This window comes from Pelmatolapia mariae, linkage group LG23, assembly GCF_036321145.2.
Source record: "Pelmatolapia mariae isolate MD_Pm_ZW linkage group LG23, Pm_UMD_F_2, whole genome shotgun sequence".
Taxonomy (NCBI): Eukaryota; Metazoa; Chordata; class Actinopteri; order Cichliformes; family Cichlidae; genus Pelmatolapia; species Pelmatolapia mariae.
The window spans coordinates 18,004,414-18,026,933 of NC_086246.1; the positions used below are offsets into that span (position 1 = coordinate 18,004,414).

At 40.6% G+C, this 22,520-nt stretch overlaps 1 protein-coding gene across 2 annotated transcripts; it reads right to left on the bottom strand.

Moving 5' to 3' along the window:
- Positions 1–2,503: 2,503 nt before the first annotated feature.
- Positions 2,504–22,520, bottom strand: LOC134621356 (rho guanine nucleotide exchange factor 7-like). Of its 2 annotated transcripts, XM_063467815.1 has the most exons (22): positions 22,064–22,520; positions 20,297–20,380; positions 16,866–16,950; positions 16,611–16,735; positions 16,217–16,421; positions 14,422–14,513; positions 13,176–13,270; positions 12,550–12,645; positions 11,636–11,758; positions 11,393–11,531; positions 11,157–11,216; positions 10,732–10,878; positions 10,350–10,436; positions 10,133–10,211; positions 8,778–8,908; positions 8,441–8,662; positions 8,179–8,272; positions 7,508–7,597; positions 6,938–7,096; positions 5,613–5,709; positions 5,265–5,319; positions 2,504–4,635 (listed from the first exon to the last, which is right to left on the bottom strand). In XM_063467815.1, exons 1-22 carry the CDS (start codon positions 22,226–22,228, stop codon positions 4,513–4,515), a joined length of 2,553 nt encoding a protein of 850 aa, XP_063323885.1. In that variant the 5' UTR covers positions 22,229–22,520; the 3' UTR covers positions 2,504–4,512. The 2 variants fall into 2 exon arrangements, with proteins under 2 accessions (XP_063323885.1, XP_063323886.1); XM_063467816.1 differs by lacking the exon at positions 6,938–7,096.

Genomic DNA, 22,520 nt, shown 5'->3' on the forward strand with positions numbered 1-22,520 from the left:
GAGGTCACTGAGGCAGTTAAACAACTCCTTGGTGGCAGAGCCCCTGGTGTGGATGAGGTCCGCCCCGAGTTCCTGAAGGCTCTGGATGTTGTAGGGCTGTCCTGGTTCACACACCTCTACAATGTTGCGTGGAGATCAGGGGCAGTACCCCTGGACTGGCAGACCGGGGTGGTGGTCCCCATCTTTAAGAAGGGGGACTGGAGGGTGTGTTCCAACTACAGGAGGATCACACTCCTCAGCCTCCCTGGGAAAGTCTATGCCAGGGTGCTGGGAAGGAGAGTGCGTCTGCTAGTCGAACCTCAGATACAGGAGGAACATGCGGTTTTCGTCCTGGTCGCAGAACACTGGACCAGCTCTTTATCCTCTCAAGGATACTTGAGGGTGCATGGGAGTTTGCCCAACCAGTCTACATGTGTTTTGTGGACTTGGAGAAGGCATTCGACCGTGTCCCTCAGGGTGTCCTGTGGGAGGTGCTGTGGGAGTATGGGGTGTCTGGCCCATTGCCACGGGCCATTCGATCCCTGTACAACCGTTGCAAGAGCTTGGTTCGCATTGCCGGCAATAAGTCGGACTCGTACCGGTGGGTGATGGGCTCCGCCAGTGCTGCCCTTTGTCACCGATTCTGTTCATAATTTTTATCGACAGGATTTCTAGGCGCAGCCAAGTGGCAGAGGGCTTTCACATCGGTGGCCACAGAATCTCATCTCTGCTTTTTGCGGATGATGTGGTTCTGTTGGCTTCATCGGGCGATGGCCTCCAACTCGCACTGGAATGGTTCGCAGCCGAGTGTGAAGCAGCGGAAATGAGGATCAGCACCTCCAAATCTGAGGCCATGGTTCTCAGCCGAAAAAGGGTCGGGGATGAGTTCCTGCCCAAAGTGGAGGACTTCAAGTATCTCGGGGTCTTGTTCGCGAGTGATGGGAGAAGGGAGCCAGAGATCGACAGACGGATTGGTGCTGCGGCCTCAGTGATGCGGATGCTGCACCGGTCCGTCGTGGTGAAGAGGAAGCTGAGTGTAAAAGCGAAGCTCTCAATTTACCGGTCGATCTACGTCCCTACCCTCACCTATGGCCACGAGCTGTGCGTAGTGACTGAAAGAACGAGATCGCGGATACAAGCGGCGGAAATGAGCTTCCTCCGAAGGGTGGCTGGCCTCTCCCTTAGAGATAGGGTGAGAAGTTCAGCCATCCGGGAAGGGCTCAGAGTAGAGCCGCTGCTCCTCTACATCGAAAGTAGCCAGCTGAGGTGGTTCGGGCATCTGACAAGGATGCCTCCGGGGCGTCTCCTGGGTGAGGTGTTCCGGGCATGTCCCACCGGGAGGAGGCCCCGGGGCAGACCCAGGACACGCTGGAGAAATTATAACTTTTGGCTGGCCTGGGAACGCCTTGGTGTTGCCCAGATAAGCTGGAGGAGGTGGCTGGGGAGAGGGAGGTCTGGGCTTCTCTGCTTAGGCTGCTGCCCCCGCGACCCGGCCCCAGATAAAGCGGAAGAAGATGGATGGATGGATGGATGGAGTTTCACATTTATGTTCTAGGTTTTTGAAGATCTTATTATAAAATGATGCTATATTTATAATTTCATTTAAATCATCTTTCCTTTTTGATCATCTGTCCCTTACTGTAGTATAATTGTGTATAACTGTGTTAGGAGGATGTCACAGCATGCCCAGCATGGGGCTCCTAAAAAACATAAAACTGTTCAAGATGCATGATTAAACCAAAGAAACATTAATGTGGTGCTGGCCTTACACAGGAAGGCATTCATTAAAATGTGAACAGCAGAAAAACATCAGTGCACATGTAACCCGGTCAGATTACATATTGTTATAATTACACAAAATGTGTTCTTTATACCTGACTGTTAGGACCTTCAAGCCTGTAGTTATATTCATTATCAGTTAGAGCCCCTCCTCATTGTTCTTCTTCTTTGGTGTACCCCTTTGGCTTCTCCCCTTTTCTACAATTCCCCTGTGGGAGAGGTGGGTGTCATTTCTTTCCAACACTGTAAAACACACATATAATTCATATTTAGCCACCCTGATGTTTCTGATTGCGATTTTAGTTCAATTATTGTCATCATTATGCCTGTTTTTTGTTACATGCTATAAATGTGTAGTATGTGTGTGCCACATATGTGTTCTAGGGAATGTGAATGCTAGCATGAATAGATAATTCTTGCTAAATTGGAAGTTGTGGTGGATTGAGCTAACCATCTTCCCCACTGTTTGTATTTGGTCATAGGAGCTGGAGTGGGCAAGCTATTTACTTGGAGGTCTTTCTTTCTTTTACCTTTTATTGTCAGGTATGTCGGATTTTGTGTTGTTGTTTTTTTTAATCTTATGTCAAATATGTTGCGTGTAAATTCATACTTTATGTTTAATGTAAAAATAAATGCAGTCTGCCCTTTTCTACAATTCCCCTGTGGGAGAGGAGCTGGAGTGGGCAAGCTATTTACTTGGAGGTCTTTCTTTCTTTTACCTTTTATTGTCAGGATCAGACACAACGCAGAATCACACCGGTTACACACAACAGGCAAAGAAACACTTGAAGCATTAAATCAACGATATAACTTATTATGGGCAGAGATATTAACTGACTGGAGACTGAGATCCACGGTTGGTTCAATATTTTATTCACTCAGAGAAATGGGTGAAATAAATAGAGGGGGGGGGGGGGGGTAATCGTCTTCACTGCTATAACATCTGAACACACAATGCATTTACATCAATCACGTTCAGTTAAATACATTAGCTAGCGCCAGAAAATGGCATACTGTATTACATAGCTTACATTAATGTGGTTCTGGTTTCAGTAATATGTCATTTGTAAGTGAAGTTTTAAAGATAAAAGCTTTAACAAAAGATTTTTTCTCCCAATGGCACGAGAAAAGTGTAGCTTTTCTATACAAATCATCTTTAGCATGATCGATGAGGTCAAGTAGAAAATAACGAGTGTTACAAATCAAAGCCAGAGTAAAAACATAACATCAAATATATATATATAAAAAAAACATTGTACAATAAGTTGCGTACTAACATCATAAAAAAGATTTTTCCAGTGTTGTATTGCTTTTCCTTTGGTATTGATAAAGAAGGAGTGCAGATCCGTCACTCTGAGTGTTTCGTTTACCTCTGAAAAAATTAAGTTAGAACTGCATAAAAACGAGTGTGGGAGCTTTTCTGAACATTGTTTTAGTGTACCGGCGCTTATGTGGAATAAAATATAAACCTAATTGTTTTCTTAGTGTTCATATTATTATATGGTTTCTGTTAATATTTTGAATTACATTGGGGGTTTTTTACGGTTAGAGTTAGACTATTTCCTACACTCTGGACTGTTCACTGACATTTTTATTACTTTTATTTTACAGTGTACATATGATAAATAATGTGTTGCCACAAGTTAAGATGTGTTTTTAAAGGTAACTTATAGGTTTTATTATTTTGACAACCATAAGATTGATCAGGAGCAAAGTTTAGAAAATTGCGAATTTGCAAATGCTGTTTCTTTACTTCAATGCTATCATCTCAATTTTTGCTTTTATTTTATCATTACAAAAAAAATGAGTAACCCTGCATTACAATTTCAAATCAATTTTTTTGAGATATTGCTTTGGATGTGAAATTTGAAATGGATGTGAATCTGGAACTCCCTGATGGTCAACTTAATTCCTGAGAAACCTTTTGACATTAACTACTGTTGATCTTTTTCAGCAACTACGCATTTCTATGATTTCTTGTTTATTATTTGAGAAGTTTAAGCACAATCGTCTAAACCCAGAGGTGGATAAACTGACACAGTAGGTCCAAGCAAATATCAGTAAGGCTACGCACTTATATGGATCCATAAATAAGTCATTTTTGTATTAACACAACACTAAAAATGCAATCTAATCCTGTAAAACCTGTGAGGTCTCTTATAAGTGCTGGTAGACTTAGATTGCATTTAAAAAGTTTGTAGTTTTTTTAAGTTCAGAAATCAGTGAACCAAAGTGATTATATTAAAATCAGAAAATGAGAAATAAAATGTGGAGTGTGGGAATAAAATTCAAGTTTCAAGGAAGAGTTTCGTCCACACGGCTCAAATATTTGTGAAATATATACGCCCATGTAGAGCTAGTGTTCATGCCCAAGGCCAGTCAATAAAATACTTTCCTAGCAATTGTGAAATGTTGCACTAAAAAGGAATGAGAGAGAAGTACACAAGTACATGAAAAAAAAAAAGTCTTGATTCTCGTGTCAGTGTTTCAAAGATGGCTAATCAGCTCGCCTGCAGGCTAGTATGGCTTCACAGCTTTAAGGTCAGTTGGGACAGCTTTGCTAACAGCTGGCAGGTGTTTTACATTGGTCCACAGTTTGGCACACAGGTCACTGTGAAGGTCAAAGCTAGTGGAAATGGAGACATGCTGCAGCGGAATTAACTATAAGCAGCTTGTTGTCCACACACGTTCAATGATTTCCAAGTCATTAAAAAGTCAGGAACTAATCTCATCCTTCAGTGTCAGACACAAATCTCAGAGGTTTGTTTCGTCCCAGGTCGGGTCGTTCATGTTCTTCAGAACTCTCCTCACAATCCTCTCCAGCTCTTTCCTTGCCCGCTGTTCCTCCTCTAGCGTCCTCTTCATCCTCTTGTTGTCCTGGAGGAAGGGTGAAAGGATAAGGAGAAAAAAATCGATGAAAATAAGTCAAAAGAGAGACGATAGATATCAAATTCATCGCCAAAAATAAAGTGAACCTGCAAAGGCAGAAACGGGCAGAGAAAAGGTCAGTTCAAAGCCACCACAGTGATCTAGGTCATAAATAACATTGATGCACAGAAAAGGCTTCTTTCAGCTGCTCCGTTACACCAATATGGAACTTTTGTCTTGAAACCAAAGTAAAAAACCCATGACACTGCGCTGTGCTCCAAACTAAGTATATTTTTACTCATTCAGGACCTGATCTCCATTTAGAAACAGCCTCCATACCTACTTTGTAGCTACTACAAAAATACTCCAAAGTATTAATGATCTGCAGTAATACTGTCAGTAGAACCAAAACACTAATTTCCTTTATTTGTATCAGGATAAAGGATGTGCCAGTACAGCATGTGTCCTTAATTAAACATGTAGGCATGCATTCAAACACACTGACAGCAACTTCTTGGAGACCATCTGTGTTCTTGGACCTAATTTTGAACCTTTTATGTAAAACACGAGAAATAAACGGTTACAGTAAGAAGATCTTGGCAGCAAAGATCTTGTTTCTAAAAGAACTGGAGACAAACCTGTTTGAGTTCCTGGACTTCGTCTCTGAGGCTGTACACAGTGTCCACCAGACTCCTGCAGGCACAGAAAACAGTTCTTGTTTATTTAGCGTCACCAGCACTGACTGAATATGCACAGTTTCACATGTTTAAGTCTCTGCATGAGTGTTGATGTAGGATTTATATACTTTGAGACTCTGTTTAGTATCCTCCACTTTCATTAAGCATATTTATGCCTTCGATTTTTAAAACGTTTCTTTTTATTTATTGCCATAATAACTGCATGCCCACAGGGATGACAAAGGCAGTATCAGTTTTCTGTGTGTAAGTATTATAGCAAACATTAAAAAAAACATCTTTGTCTCTCACCTCTCCTCTACTACAGTCTGTCCATTGCTCCTTGTTTCCTCCACTATAATCTTCTCCTCTTCTGGGAACAACACCTGGACGTCCTTCCTACTGGAGCCTGATTCAACATCGACAACAGTCAGGTTATTATAAAAAATATAACCTGTGTGACAAATGCACAAACCTCTTATCATTTCAACTTGTAAACATACAGCTCAAAGAAGAATATCAGAGGCTTTAACAGGTGATGCCTTACAAACTACAAGCAAGCAAATGATATAATTTTTTTCAAAATTTAAAACAAATATCCTCATATGTGGCTCTCATTTTTCTTAGGAAACAAAATTCAGGTAAAAAAAAATAATCTGGTGATTCCTTGTTTTTACATTCATCGGGTCCTAATATGCCCAAATATCAAAGAGAAATTAAAAATGCATGCCATAGAAGAGTTCAGGTCTTGGGAGGTTAAACCTGCAGTGAAAGGCAATCTGTATGGTTGTCATGAAAGTATCACCAGTTATTATGTTACTGTACTTGTCCACATGCTTGTTTTGTTTGTATGCATTTCAAACAGCAATAAACACACTTTACTATCAGGTATATTAGCAGACTGCTGTATGCTAATGAGAATACACACTGGGTAATACACAGAGATAACTACTACGTACATATTATACAGCACAGACACACAGTACACAGGTATACGTACAGCAAGGGGAAGGTTTGAATCACTACACCAGTATATAAAATGCTTTGAAGAAATATTTGCCCCCTTCCTGATTTCTTAGTGTTGTCCATATTTGTCACATTTACATATTTCTGATTATCAAACAAATTGTAATATTAGACACAGATAATGAAAGTAAACACAAAAAATCTAAACTTAAATCTGATTGAGATACTTTGCCATGACCTTGAAGAGGCAGTACATGCTTGAAAACCCTCCAGTGTGGCTGAATTAACATAAATCTGCAAAGAACAGTGGGCCAAGATTCCTCCACACTGATGTAAAAGACTAATTTCCAGTTATCACAAATGCTGGATTGTAGTCCTTGCTACCAAGAGGGGAAACAACCAGTTTTTACAGGGCAATTAGTTTTGGACACAGGGTCAAGAAGGGTTTGGATAAAAAAAATTTTACCATTTAAAAACTGCATTTTGTAGCTACTCGGATTATCTTTGTCTAAAATGTGTTTTATGATATGAAACATGTAAGTGTGACAAATATGCAGAAACTTGGAAATTGGGAAGTGGGCAAATACTTTTCCACAACACTGTACATATCGATCACTATGTAAACCAGCTGCTTCAGCATCATGTCGGGGTTTGCAACATCGATATCTTACGAGAAAATGAGGCAGTCCTGTAACTATGGGCAGTCCAGATACTGTCATAATCCGAGTCCTCTGATTGGTCAGAACATGGAGGGTTGCCAGGCAAGCCAGCCACTGTGAGGCTGTTGTCAGCGAGTACGTGGTTGTGCATGAGGTCAGTTCCTTGCCAGGCTTTACAGAACCAGCAATGGACGGCATTTGAAAAACCAAATTGAATGTTTGGGGGATGAAGGAAGGAATATAAACCAAAGTGAAAGTGTAACCAATAATTTATATCCAAAACCAGAAAACCAGGTTGTATGGGATAAAAAATATAAACATAGTTATGACAAAATTAACAAAATACATGGATGATGTTAATAAAACCCAATAGCACAATGTGTATGTTAACAGTTAATACAATAATTGGAGCATGAGGAAAACAGAGGAAGTGAGGTAAGACATAAAAGGAGAAGAGAGAAAAAACTGTTAGAGCCAAAAGCAGAAAACAAACAATGGTTTCCAATAAGACATACAGCAACTATGTAGTTCTATGCATGATGCGTTTACAAATGTTGCGCTGATGGATGTGTGCGTACTCACTGGAGTTAAGAGTCTGTCGTGTCTTGGCACTGGTACAATAAGCCTCAATGACTTTGAGTATCTGAGCATCCTCCTCTAGAGCTGCTGTACCTGAGAGACAAGACCAGGGGCTGATGAGACTGCACCTACACGCCCTCTGGTGGACATTTCTTCACTGTACAGCTTTCTAAAAGATTCAATAAACGCTGACTCCAACTTCAACCACATATCAAAGTTAAAGTGATCACCAAAGAAAATCTACACAGTTTGGATTTCAGCAGATGTGAGGACTATGCATTGTTATTATTAAAAACTGGGTTTCTGCTAATGAAATGAATATACTGGTTTACTGTCTTAGAGAGAACTCCTTCCATTCATAAAATCTGATAGAAATGTACTTAATGGGCTGTCACAATGGACGAGTTACTTTCTTGAGTCTAAGACACTTCAAAAACTATTCCAGTTTTATTCAGTGTTACACTGCTGTCCAGCTGGAAGTTTAGCAAAATGCACCTTTTTCATGAGTTGTGACTCTGACAGATTAAAGTTTATAGTACTTCAACATTATCTAATAGAAGCAACTGAAGAAATTTAGATTCCCTACTAATATTATTATTAGTTATGTTGCTATGAAGTAATAGAAGTCCCCATGGCAACATTTTATAGTTGAAAGTTCAAGTTTCTGTTCTTACTTTTTCTGACAGTGAAGTCCTCTTCTGATGGTTTCCTCTCTGGCTTCCTCTTTGGGAGGAGCTTCTTCACATTCTTAGGACTCTTACTCATGTCCTTCAAAAAAAGATAAAAAATAAAATTCAGATTTCACTTTTTCAGTCAAGTCTTGGATTATATCACGCAATACAACAGAAGTGAATGAATTTAGAAAAATATTTGCAAAAAAAGGACATACACACCAAAAACAATATATATTCTGTAATAAACCATAAAATCGGGCACCTCCTTGTAGCAGAGAGAAGCAGAGGGCCGGAGTGGAGGAGCAGGGCGAAGGCAGCTTAAGCTCCAGGGTTTGGGGGTACTCGGTGGCTCCAGGGGTCCCCACATAGGGCTGCTGATTCCCATCCCATGCAAGGAGACATGGGGAAGGGTGTGGTAAGTGTTCACACTGCTTCCTCCACGAGACTCCGAGTTTCTAGAGGGAGTGACAGGGTGAGAGGGCAGCTGGGAGGAGGTGGGTGAAGTGGAAAAAGAGGAGGAACCAGAGGAGAGGAAATTAGAGTGAAGTGACGTGGATGAGCTGTAATTCATTTATTTTGTAGAAAATGTGCCGACTTACTGTGTGACAGACAGACAGAGTCTTGTGTGTGGATGCAGCTGGAGCGTGGGTGTGTTTAGTGAGAAGGTCCAGCCATTCCTGCAGATCGTGCTGACTGTTACATGCTACCTGGATGCGCTCACCCTGGCTGCCTGCACAATGACCCACACAAAGTGAAAGATGTTAATATTGCAGACAAGCACACACATCATACAAATACAAAAGAAACCTGACCTTCCTCTCCCCAGTCAGTCATTCTTATATTTTCCAAATTATGCTGAATGTGCTACTACTTGTGTTTTGTATGACAGCCCTTACTTTTTATCCATAAGCAAAACTGACTATTTTTTACTATATACAGATCAGTTCAAGTCAAGGCTTTGTGCAGGCCAGTCCGTAACATTCACTTTGGGCTTCTGGCGGGAGGCACGTTGGATGACAAAGCGAAGAACCAGACCCAGTTTTGCTTTCTTGAGGGTTTCTTTCAGAATCTTCACAAATCCGTCGTTCTTCATGATTCCTTCCATATTGACGAGATTCTCAGAAGCAGATGCACTGACGCATTCTCACAGTATAATACTCCCACCACTGTTTGGCCTTTGGGTTATACACCTCTTCCTGCTTTCTCCAAACATAAGCAACGTCTCTGCCCTAGAGCCCTAGTTTTGTCTCATCTGACCAAAGGACGCAGTTCCAGTGTGAACGACTGTGTGACGACTTCTCCAGGTCATCTTTAGCATACTTCAGTCTAGCTTGAAGCTGTCTTTTCTGCAGAAGTGGGTTTTTTTCTTGGACTGCAAACCTGCAGCCAACTCCTGTGCAGGATTCTAACAATTACAATACCAGACTTGGCTAAGTCATTCACAGGTGTCCTGATAGTTGTTCTGGATAGCTCTCTCAGTAGTTTTATTTCCATAGTCTTTTGAATAATATTGCTTCACAAAAAAGCAGAAGTGTAGTTAAAACATAATAAAAAAAATTCCAAATTTTCTGAATTTTTAAAAATATTTTGTGAAAATAGTTTGTATACATGTTATATTTTTATATATGTCCTCAAAAAAGCAAATTATACTTGAGGAGTAAACTGCAACAGTAATCACTTTATGCTTTTCGCATGTCCTGCAAGGAGTGTATCTTCTGGGTTGTTATTATTAATGAATTTATGTAAAAACAATCCCTGAATCTCAAGAGTTTTGGTGAAAATGCCCGGACTCCCAGTGTTCCCGCCTAATGTAAATGTGAGATCATCAGGAGCAAACTGTCTGTGAAACCCCATATTTGAAACAGGCCATGAGTGTAAAGATGCTGAAATCAAGTGAGATTCTATAAAAGAGCTAAGCAGAAATGTCTTGTAGTAAATGAAGAAAGGGGCTGACCAGATATTTCAAAAGCATTCTTCAAGTTTTCTCCATCCTCTATCCTGGAAATAAGCATTCCTGATAATGGTATCCGCCCCTGCAGACACAAGCAGAAACAGTGTTCATCAGTGCACCAGATAAGCTAGTAATGTTTGACACCTCAAAGAAATACATGCATGTTAGTGACAGGAACATTACTGTGGAAATTACAGAGATCAAATCAAGTGTGCCATACCTGATAGATGAATCCACTCATTCTCAGGCTGGCAGAGACCATGAGCAGAGTGTGATGGAAGAGAAGGAGGTAGCATTCATTTGACTCCTGAAAAATAGGATGTTTTATTGGATTATTGCAGGGTTTTACCTTGCACTATAAAAGTGCCAAGTGCTGTATAAATAAAAATGAATTGAACTGGGAACTGAACGGTGTTCATTGTGGGAGTGAATATAAATTTCTGGTACATTCACACGGCACAGTTTGTGTAAACGCTAAGTTTAACAAGTATGCTCAGGTTTTTCTGGCTGATCAGAAGCTGGCCTGTGAGTATGCCTTTCATTTCAGAAAGACAACAACAGGTTCTGTGTGTTGTTAAGCTCTTGCAGGTCGTGATAAGTACCTGACAGTTCTGTGAGCGAACTGCGGCCTGGGACATGTGAAGGACAGGGCCAAGAGTTCGGATATCATCTCCCTCCCAGTTTCTGATCGGCTCTGTTAAAATCTGCAACACCAGTTCCTTCTTCTTCCTGATTTCCTTACACTGAGCCTGAGGACACAGAAACACAGAATAGGCATTCAAAAGCTCAGTGACATCATTTCTGATTGATACAGTGAAACAGTGGTTAAATGTACAAAAAACAGGTCATAAAATTGCACTCAAACTCAAAAAATGTAACATAAGACGCCATAAGTCGCCTCTTATGGGTTACTTTCTGCAGGTTAAGTAGTTTGATACACTTTGTACCCCTCATTTCTGGACTACATTAGCATGCACATTACGTTTGACTAGCTTAATGTTTAAGGACTGATGAGCATGTGTCTTACAGAGAGGTTTTTAAAGGCTGTCATAGAAGCCTGTAGATCAGCTCTGTCAGGGTGTTGGTCCTAAAAGACACAGACAAGATTCAAGATTCAAGCAGATGAAAACAAATAAGCTTTTTCCCTCTTGTCAACATTCTCTGCCCCAGTTATCATCATTCGATAAAATGATTCAATTAAATTTTGCAGGACTGGAGTATACTAGCAGAGATGCAGAAAGACAAGGAGCGATTCAAGCTTACTTCCATATGTCTGTCCAGTTCTTTCAGCAGGGTTGGGTATCTATCCAGTCTGATGAAGGGTTTACTTAGGCTAGTGGTCAGTGCCAAGATCCCAGGGGGGGGTGCTCCTTTTGACTCCATGTACTCTTTCAGCTCCTCACTGTGATACATATACACAGACAAAATATACAAAATACAGCACATGAGCTTACTCTTTCGGGATAGAAAGTTTTTTTTCTGTGGATTAAAATGATCAGACGGTACCTGTGTTGTGTCAGTACATTGACAGCAGAAGGGTGATTAGAGCAGTAGGTCAAATAGATTTTCTTCATCTGGGGGATCAAGCCCAGGAAGAACCCTCCAATCCTCTGCTGGCTCTCAGGAAGTCTACACACACAAATGACATGACAGTGCCAGTCTGGATAAAAGCAGAATCCTAGTATATTTGTTGCACATAAAGATAAAAGTTTCATTCTGTGGTAATTATGGGTGTTAGCCAGCCTTCAGCCTCATGATTAACATAAAACAGAAGTGAAAACTGATGGGAACACAACATTTCAAGACCAAACTTTAAAACTATAATGTCTTCTGTTAAAGAGATCATTTAGTGACACACAACCAATCGTCAGCTCTACAAATGAAACACAGGCTCAGCTGCTGTTGTTCATCAGGTTTAAGATTTTTATTACCAAAAAAAAAATCATCATCATCATCGTGTACTTGTCCAAACTGGAAAAACAGGTTGTATGACTTCATATGACCAACAGATGTCGCTGTTGTTACAACAATCGCCAACATGAAGCTCCATTTAGGACAGCTGCTGGTCTGAGTAATCTTAGTGCAACAGGATGTAAACATGGGAAGTTCATCTGAGTATTGTGCATGTTTTAGAAAGGCTATAGAGAAGTTATATGATAGCCAAAGTTCAGAAAAACATATACTACATACACAGATTTAATTCCAGCACAAAAGTGAAATTAACAACCTGTAAATACAGCAGTCAAACTTTATTCAGTAAAGCAAGCAAGGTTCAGAGAAGAAAGAAATGTCTGTCACTAACAAACTGACCAGTCAGTCCAAACTCCATCCAGTCTATCTCCAGTCTATCACAGGTCATCAGTCAAAACTCAAAAATATTACATGCACAGTAAAGACTAAGAAAATAAATATATACTGACTTGGTGTGCTCTTCCAAAGACTGAACCAGCATTTGCTGAAAGGTTGAAATGTCTTCCAGGTTTGCCTGAATGTGACCGATGTCAACACTGCTGAGTCTGCAGAAGAGAAGAGAGGAGAGAGCAGAGCATTAACTCTGATGGTGTGTCAGAAAATATCTAACACACAAGTGTGACACACCACACTGTATATCTGGAAACTTACTACAGATGTAGTAAGTTTCCAGATATACAGATAACCTGTCAGATCGATCCAACTATTTCATGAATTATATACAGCCAAGTACTGTTAAAACCTGCATTGTAATTTCAAACATTTATACCCTATAAGGATAATACAGAAAAAGTATATTAAGGAAAATGTATTCAAGGTAAAGGCACTGTACTTTAAAGTACATGTCTGATGTGGATCTACCTGAAATATATAATAACAGTATGCCTGGCTCCAGAATGTACAGGGACAGCAAATAATATATTCTGTCATATGTCTGTGTAAATATTAGATATATGTGTATACATATTCAATTTAGATTTACGACAGTGTAATAGATATGCCTGTCTGCGTTTCCTCCCCCTCTAAAATCTGACTCTGTTGAATAAAACAACGAAAGGTGTAAAAATAACTCTACCTGTCTGTGGGATGAAGTGGGCGAAGGTATGAACCCAAGAGACTCTGCAACTCCCTTGAATATTCAGTCTCTGCTTCCAGGATGTTCTGTAGGACCTGATAAAGCCATCACACACACACACACACACACACAAAATTTTCCATTATTTATGTTAAGTGATACTATTAAAATATAAAAGGAAAGAGTGAAAAAGTCCCAGGCCATTCAGTTTCCTATCACTGTAAACTTCTATCTTCAGGTTTTGGATAATTGTACAGCATTAAATGAGTTTATATTGGAGGCGCATTGGTCACAAACTAACAGAGAAAGTCATTGAAGCCTTCGGGAACTGTAGTGCTGTCCTGGCTCGATTAGCTTTCCAAGGGTCTGACTCCGCAGGCTAACTGGCTAATCTCGCCATGACATCAGAAACCTCACAGTAATGAGGTTAATGAATTGCACGGTGACAGATAAGACAGCGCTGTGTATCCCCTCAGGCCAGGAGCCAGTATATGTTTACCAGCATTTTAAGCAACTGTAAATTATATTTTTGTATATATTATTTTATATATTATATTTTTTTATTTAAAAATGATCTATAAGAGGAGATGGAGACGATGCCAGTGTGCAACCAATCATGAAAAAGCACACAAACAGATGAAAAGCATGCATCTTCTACTTTAAAAGCTTCTGTTCTAAGGCTTTGGGGGATTCTTTTATGAGAAAAAACACAATAACTTTTATCTATGTCTTCATGTTTTTGAATTTCTTTTTTAGGAACAGCTTTGACTTCAGGCACGTCTGTGTGTGTGTGTGTGTGTGTGTGTGTGTGTGTGTGTGTGTGTGTGTGTGTGTGTGTGTGTGACACACTCAGGTAAACCACCCAATGATGGATGGTCTTGTGAGGTTTTGCAGCTTGTTGCATTATTGAAACACTCACAAACACTCACGCAAGCATCAGCAGTAGCCAACCCTGAGGCAAGGCTGCCCCAGAAAGCAGTGGAATGGAAGAAATAACCTACATTACATCTGCGCCACTCACACACACACGCACACACATGCACGTACACACAAGGATGACACACGTAGGGGTGCTATGCAAGCTCCACAATTACATGCTACACAATCATTAAATAGATGTGTGGAAAAGAACAGATTGCAACAGTCCACAAAAGCCCACACACTTAAGAAATCCATCCATTGGCACAATGTAGGTGAGCAAACACACACACACACACATAGAATTTCTTAAGATTGTGATACTTACCACATTGTAATAGGTCTTGTTGATGATAGTGGTATCAAAGCCTTTGGGCGGACTTTTGAGCGTCCCGGACTTTGGCTTATCTAACGTTTTGTCTAAAAAAAAACAACAAAAGAAAATAAAATTGAGAAAGAGGGTCACTGGCTTTAAAATACAGATAAAAACAAAATACAAGCTACATACAAATTTTGTCAAATAAAAATAAAAGTGATGTGCTCATATAACAACACATTCTTAAGTCACTGTGTGTTTTATTTTACCAACTTAACTCCCTACAGTTTTCTTTCTAAGAAGAAGTTCAACGACCGAAAAGTAACAGTTCTGATCGCTCACACAGCAACTAAAGTAATAAATCTTCCTTTCACTGTGGCGCACTGATACTGAACGTCTCATCTAGAAAAAAAAGATCAACAGTGGCTGCACAAGAGCACCCAGAAAAATTATCTCCCTCAGAAAATGTCACATAGAAACAAATTTTTTGGGATGAAAGCTCTAACATTCTCCAACTGCAGGACAATGTTGTGGCTGATCCAGTATGTAGGTCAACCAGTGACTGAATGCTATAACTCATTGACTCGACAATGTCATGTCATTTCACTGTCCCGGCCACTGTTATTACAGCCCTGGGTGGCCCATAACAGAAACCTTCTCATATCCTTCTCTTCACTATTTGTAGACACTGCAAAGTAAGGCAAGACGCGCGACAACACCACAAAAGTATGTTCCAGATAATAGTCGCCTTAATGCACTTTTTAAACTCACCCGACAGACAACAGAAACTAAAGAGCAACCTAAGGAAGCTATGAAAGACACTTTTCCTAGATCTTGGTTCATTGCTCTCAAAAAGAATGCTTTATGTCATCGCTGTTGACTCTACAAACAGCCACAGCAATCACAAGTATAAGCCTGCTATCTCACACATCAAACAACTCCCACTGGACATTTGGATTTACTGCCATTCCTCAGAGTGCCGTTATCACGGTTGATGTTTTCTGCTGTGAGGTTAAAGTCAGGAAGTTTCTTTTTATACAGCAGCTCTGGAACTTCCTTTCTTTGTGTTATTGCAAAGCTTTCTTCCTTCTGTCCTGCCTTTCCTCCCCCAAAAGCAACAAAACTAACCAACAAATTTAACCTAAGATGTCAAAATTCAAAGAAACACCATGTTAGTATTAAAATAAAGGCAGAAAAAGCTCATATATGTTGATTATTGTTGAATTCCAGGGTGAAGAAACCTAACTATGCAACTATGTTAAAGAACGGCGAGGAAAGAGGGGAATTTCTGAACAAAACAAACCCAAAAAGAAATATGACATATGAAATAAATCTCAATTACAGTACGTGCCAAGGATATCTTGTCCAGTCCTTGAGAAATCATTCAACTAAAAGAGGTCAGGAAGTTATAATCAGTAAGAACAGACATGCAGGAAGTCTGCTTGTGTGTATCTGGGTGTGTGTCTGTGCTGTTGCTTTGGGGAAAAAACCCTCACTTTAAATTGATATTGGCAAAGTGTTTTTTTTCCATTCCAATGTTTATTTTACTGCATTTTAAAACTTGAAACTGTCATATAATATTAATGGCTCATATCGTGCATGATGGAAGCAAAATGTTCAAAATATTTTATAAGCAAGCTGCTCTAAATCTGCTGACAGGCTTGAAGATGGGAATATGTCAAGTCAGAGATCTTAACACGAGGCCTATGTGCAGAAAGGTATCAAACTGTCCTCTGTGACCAAAGCAATAAGGAGTTATTTCTCCTCAGTGGTGCACAACATCTGAAGCAGTAATAGTTTAACCCACCATTTCCTTTCAGCTCCCGTACATAGTTACTGGGGAACCACCCAGTCTTGTCCTTCAGCGTGCCTTCCCACCAGCCCCCCTCCTCCTGCCTGGTCACAATAATGAGGTCACCCTTGGAGAAAGACAGTTCATCCTCATTGGTCTGCTGGAAGGGGAAGCGTGCCCTGACCAACAGCTGGCCACACCCACTGCCCTCTGACATGTCCTGCGAACGAGAGGAGCGGAAAACAACGTGAAACTAGAAAGCTGTTATTTATTAGTCGTGTTCAGGCAGGCACCATCTTCAGGGGACTTTAGAGGATTAAACTGCGTTTTCACAACACAATAATATTTCTAACCCTGTTGCTGTTTGTCTGCTGTTATTACCATTCTTATCTTTGACATGGTTACTCACCAGGCTGCGGTACTGAGGCTGCAGCAGTTTCAAGGAGCGACTCTGAGTGTTCAGAGAGTCAAAGGACTTGATCCTTGAGGTTGAGGAGTGTGCCACACATACGGTGTCCCCAGAAACACTCAAATCTGCAAATGCATGATGCAATTGAATACATCTTAAATTCATGTTGTGAGCCAAACAGGAACATGCTCCAAAAAAGTCCAAATGTTTGCAGAGATAGAGCAAATACTGCTCTCACACACACAGCGATCTTACCTTCAGTAGCTTTGTTGAGGGCAACCAAGGAGTTTAGCACCTTAGAGAAGTTCAGTCCCTGCAGCAGGTCATTGACCTCGAAAGGCTTCAAGGAGAGAAAACCAAATAAAGAATATGAAGGGAATTTTAGAACAGCAAGAAATGATAGAGAGGTTTGACGTAAAGGGGGAAAAATGTACACACATTCATAATAAATTCATAGAGCATGACATCAAGAATCACACAAACTGCCTTCCTGAAATAGCTGTGCATGTATCTCACATAGAAATGTGGAAGCAAATAAAAGGGGTTTGAAAAACAAAGGGCAACAAAAAACAAGACTACATAAGAAAATATCTTCTTCCTATTTGGTTCACTTGAATAATTGTAAATGTACAAAATGAAGAAGTATGTCCGCCTAAAAAATTAAGAAACACAAGTAGTTAGTGGGGGGCTTACATCCCTACTCCAACTACAGTCTGGACCAGGATTACTTAAAGTCTGAGCACCCCCCCATTAATCTCCACATTACACACACATGCACACACAGACACACAAAACCATAATCAACATACTTGTGAGGCTCCTAATCTTGTGTACACCACACACACTGAATGACTTCTAAATTCCCAAGCCGTGAAGGTGGGGCGATACTGAAGCATAAAAGTCAGCTTTGGAAAATAGAGCTATTTAAAAAGAAAGAACATCTGTAATCCTCATTCTCTGTTTCTGCGCAGACTGAGTCGCTTTGATCTAATAAATATAACCACACTGTCCTTTTATGTCGCCTTTCTCGGAAAGTGCTCTGGTTTGATTTATGCATACAAGCTTGACTGGTAGTCAAGAGCAGCGTGGACCCAAAAGTTAATGCACACGTTCACCTCTCCTACTGGCACTGGCCCAAGATACAAAATGAGACTTAGCGACAGTGCTACAGCTGCATGTGAGCACATTTTAGCCGTTTAATGCAGGCCCCTGATCAATCTGACATCTGACACAAAAAAAGCACTTTAACTAATGAAGGAAAATGCATTTGACACTGATGTCCTACGTGTTACATTTGGCAGTTATCGACAAATGTTCTTACTTCTGTCAAGCATGCAATATGCTTGTCTTACACTTTGCCCTGTAGATTTTCTCGCCTGCAGCTGTAGACGAGCACCTACTGTCACAACTCACTTACAACAAACACCTGTCATAGGTCAAACAGCTTACCTGATTATAGCCAGCACTTGATCTACTGTTGCAGCGAAGGCACTCAAAATGCACAGGATCACTGTCCCACCCTGGTCAGGTTTAATTAACAGCAGACGCCAATCTATGATCACGACTGTTTTTTGGGGGTTTTTATTAATTGTGCAGCTCTTCTTAATCACGTTCAGTGTTCGTCCACGCACAAGCCGGCACTTATTGCCCGCTCTCTAATCCTCTTGTGCTGGACACACACAGTCTGGCTCACCCTCTTCTTGTCCCGAGGACTGTCTGAGAGAATTACAATGCTGATGTCACTCAGACTGCTAGTAATGGAGACCTTGGCTTCCAGCAACATGGCTGGCATGCCTCTAATCAAGCTGATTGGAAAACCCACTGGCTCGGGCTGCCTAGCGTGCAGCATTACATCAGCCCACTCTTTTACTCTCGTTCATTTCATCTTTTCATGCTCCTTCCATTCCTCTTCTAAAAGCCCACAGTTGTTTTCCAAGTCCTGAGTGAAACCACGCTACACGTCTAGAACCTTGACTCTTGTGTTGCGTAATCTACTCTTCTCAATTATGACCCCATGGCTTTTTCCACGGCTAAGATCAATAGTGTGTACGTGGGTGTGTGTGTGTCACATCATACACTATTTACTAGCTTTCTCTTCACACTCACTGTGAGCCAGGATATAACCTGGCTCCTGGGCCTGCCGTTGTGCAAACACAGACACAAGCACACACCCTAATATGCGATTCTGAACACTGAGAGCGGTATGGATATTTTTAGCACAGCATTTTATAACAAATTCAATATCCAGCTTCATACTTAACCCTTTCTGTGCCAAACAACTGCTTATTCATTCCCAAATATTAAGGGCAGTAGTTGAAACAGCATTCAGATCAGCAGAAAAGTCTGCTCCACCTCCAACAACACACACCCTTTGACTTAAAGCACGCCCCAAATGAGAACTATGGTAATGATCAAGTCACACATTAACTATCTGTGTTTTATCTCTTATTCCAAATGGGATGACCCACAACTCAATGGTATCGACTAGCAACGCACCAATATAACCGACAGACATTGATGTCATTCTCTGTCATTATAAAGGATATTAACCTGTGGTGATGGCCTGTGTTTAGCTGTTGTGTCCCATGTGGAAGCAAAGAATAAACAAGGGATAAGAAAAATGACAAATAAATTAAAAAAAACATAAAAATGGATCACTCCTAGCATCAGCTATTGTTATTTTAGACCCTAGTATGGGCCCAGAATTTCACATTTGGTGCATCCTTAGTCTGGACTATAGTCATCCTGAAAACAAACATACCCAATTATTGATCTGTTGTGCAGTCTGAATACTGCTGCCAAGTCAGAAATGAAAAGAGAGCGTCCACGCTTATCTCTGCTTCTTGTTTCCATAACTACAAATGGTCTACAGGCAGCAACAGCCATACAAGCCTGTGGGCTCGAAACATCTTTGAGACAGACTGAAAATCAACTCATTTTGGCCTACTTTTACTGGCTCTGCTCCTCACAGTCAACACCACAGCTGGTGGTTTTCAGCATGGGTAAAGGAGTGTATCATATGAGGATACGCCCACCTTGTCTAAATAAAAGCAAAACTGTGCAACTTTCATATAAAGCACCACGCATGTAGGCGTTTGCTAAAGACTTTATCAATGACTAACTAGAAAAAACTATAACTTTCGAGTTTATTTTTATGAAAAATCATTCCCAAGTTTGCCTGGACCACATGAACATCACATAAACAGCACACCTGATGATATAAAGCCTCATATTTACAGATTATTATACAGTAATAATGCTTAAAAGTGTGCCAAAGGTATTCAGGTTTACAGCCTGAATACCCCAAAATGGCTCATATAGGTATGTACAAAGCTTTAGTAAGCATTAATAAAGCTGAAAAGGGCTTCCATTAGGATCTATTTCTTATGAGGTCACCTTCTTCCAGTGTTTTTCAGTGTTTATAAATATGTAATTAACGAATTGAATTAAAACAAGTGGACACAATTGTGTCGTTGTGCTTTAATGCTTCCTCGAGGAGAAATAGCCACAGCTATTCACTCATTAACGACACACTTTCAGCTCGTGAGTACTGTCTCGTGCCATTAGCAGCTACTATAACAAATGCATTTTTTAAGTAAAAAAAAAAAAGGGAGTCCATTCAAACAATTAAACTGCACCCGAGGCTTCCCGCTGTTAATGAGCACATTACGGATGCATTAACTCACCTCCACACCGAAAGCCCCGCAGCCTTTAACAAACTCGGTTATGTTCCTCTGACACTCGCTGTCGCCCCTCGGCTCCTGGAAAAACTGCACACGAAGAAAAAAACACAACAACACCAAATTAGCCCAAATTGTCAACTCATAATAGACACAGAAGAGTTCCTGAAGGTGTCTGAGGTTTCGTCCGCTTGAAAACAATCTTATTCCAGCCGTTTGCTGCCTATGCACTTGCTGCTGCTTTCCAGGATCAAGCCAGCTCAGGTAATCAGTCAAACTTCCGGGTTTAATTTTCAGAGTAAAAGCATTGTTTTCATACCTTTAAATGCTTGCTTTCGTTAAACAATAATAAAAAGTAGCCAACAAATACACAGAGCTTGTACTATAATGTAATTTTTCAGCTAGTTCATCGGGTTTTAATGTTATCATCATACACTACTTATAACAAAATGTGCTTAACAGAAATTAAAAAAAACAACATATATCGTCTAACTTAAAATAAGCGCATAGTCTTCACCGAAGACAACTAGCTATGAGCTATCCTCCTAAATAAGAAAAAAATTAATTCTAACGAGCAACAAGCCGTAGATAATGACATGGTTCGTGCCTTTATTTTGATAGGAAGACTCCCTCCCTGTGCGCAGGTTACTTTGAAACAGGTTTAAGATCTCCCAGGGAAGTTGGATAAGTAGGATATGACGTTGACTGGTTCATGGTCCACTGTGTGTGTGTGTGTGTGTGTGTGTGTGTGTGTGTGTGTATGTGTGTACGGGTTCGTACTATCCTGGTGGGGACCAAAATCTGACTTTTACTATCCTGGTGGGGACTTTCTGCACCGTGGGGACCAAAATCCAGGTCCCCTCGGGGTTGAAAGCAATTTTCACACTCAAAATGCGGTTTTACTGTCAGGGTTACAATTAGGTTATGGTTAGGTTTAGGGTAAGGGTTAGGGTTAGGCATTCATTTTTAATGGTTAGGGTTAGGGTAAGGGGCTAGGGAAAGCATTATGTCAATGGGATGTCCCCACGAGGATAGCAAACCAGACATGTGTGTGTGTGTGTGTGTGTGTGTGTGTGTGTGTAATGAGCTGATAAGCCTGTACATTAAAGCAGTAAGCTTCCTAAACTCTAGAACTGGCTCTGATGACCTGTGAAGCAAAACACATGTAGTGTCATAGTTGAATAATGACGATCTAAGTAGCGTGCATTAAGTAGAATTAGCAGTTAGAAGTATTTCTGCTGGTATTAGGTGCGTTTCAGTAAAATATTATATTTTCAATGCAGAAGTGGGGTCACATTTACATATAACTTCACAAACTGCCTCCTGCTTTTTTTTTCCCCCATAGACATGAATATTTTTTTTAAATTGTGAAATGAAAGTAACACTTTAGGGGGGGTGAAAGAAGCCTGTACTGCAGTGGTGAGTATCAAATTCTCGTATTTTCAAGTAGCAAGAACTGATTTTAGATTTTCCTTACAATCAACTCAAAATAAAAATGTAAGAGAAAAAAATCTTATATTCGCGATTAATTCTGCAAAGTGATTGGGCTGGGTTTTTTTGTTTTTTAAGATTGTTATTTTTAAACCCTACACATCCAGGGATATTTAATTCCGCAGGATGAAGCTTAATTGGTCTCATTTAATATTTATCATGAAGATCTAGAAGCAAACACTTTTAACACAGTTTTCCTTTCTTTTGCTTCCCCATATTATATCGATTTCACTGGGTTATTATTAGTCAGTTATACCTCTTTCTCCCCTTGCATCTACTTACTTTGTCCACCGTCCCGGGTCTGAGTCGCTCCAGCAGCCTGCACAGCACCGCTCCATCCTGCAGGGACGCCTGGAGGAAAGCCTCTGGATCCGAGATGCTTTTCTTGGGAGACTCCAGGACTCCGAGCGTTATGAGCCACGTTACCGTCTGTTCGGCTGAATTCATGTTTGACTTTCAGATGTCATAAAAAACAACAAAAGCAGCGGCGGGGGTAGCAGCAGCACTCTCCCCTGTTAGTGTCTGCGCTAACCTACTTGTGGTTTGTCCAAAATCAGACGGCGGCGTCAGCCCCGCCTTGTTTTGAACACTACAATCAGCGCGCACTGGCTGGCTCCTCTGCGCTGTTTTTTCCTGCTATGGAAAAAATAAGGTGGAAGTAAGAAATACCGCTTTTCCTTCCTCTAACAGCCCCTCATTGTCTGCGCTCTGGCTCTCCCTCAGCGGATGTTGGCATCAC

Excerpts from the sequence above, each read along its gene's own strand:
- LOC134621356 (XM_063467815.1), bottom strand. The coding sequence starts at position 22,228 with ATGAATTCAGCCGAACAGACGGTAACGTGGCTCATAACGCTCGGAGTC. Across the intron at positions 14,514-16,216 it reads ACGGGAGCTGAAAGGAAATG|ACAAAACGTTAGATAAGCCA; the intron begins GTGGGTTAAACT and ends GTTTTTTTTTAG. Across the intron at positions 11,217-11,392 it reads AACTGGACAGACATATGGAA|GACCAACACCCTGACAGAGC; the intron begins GTAAGCTTGAAT and ends TGTGTCTTTTAG.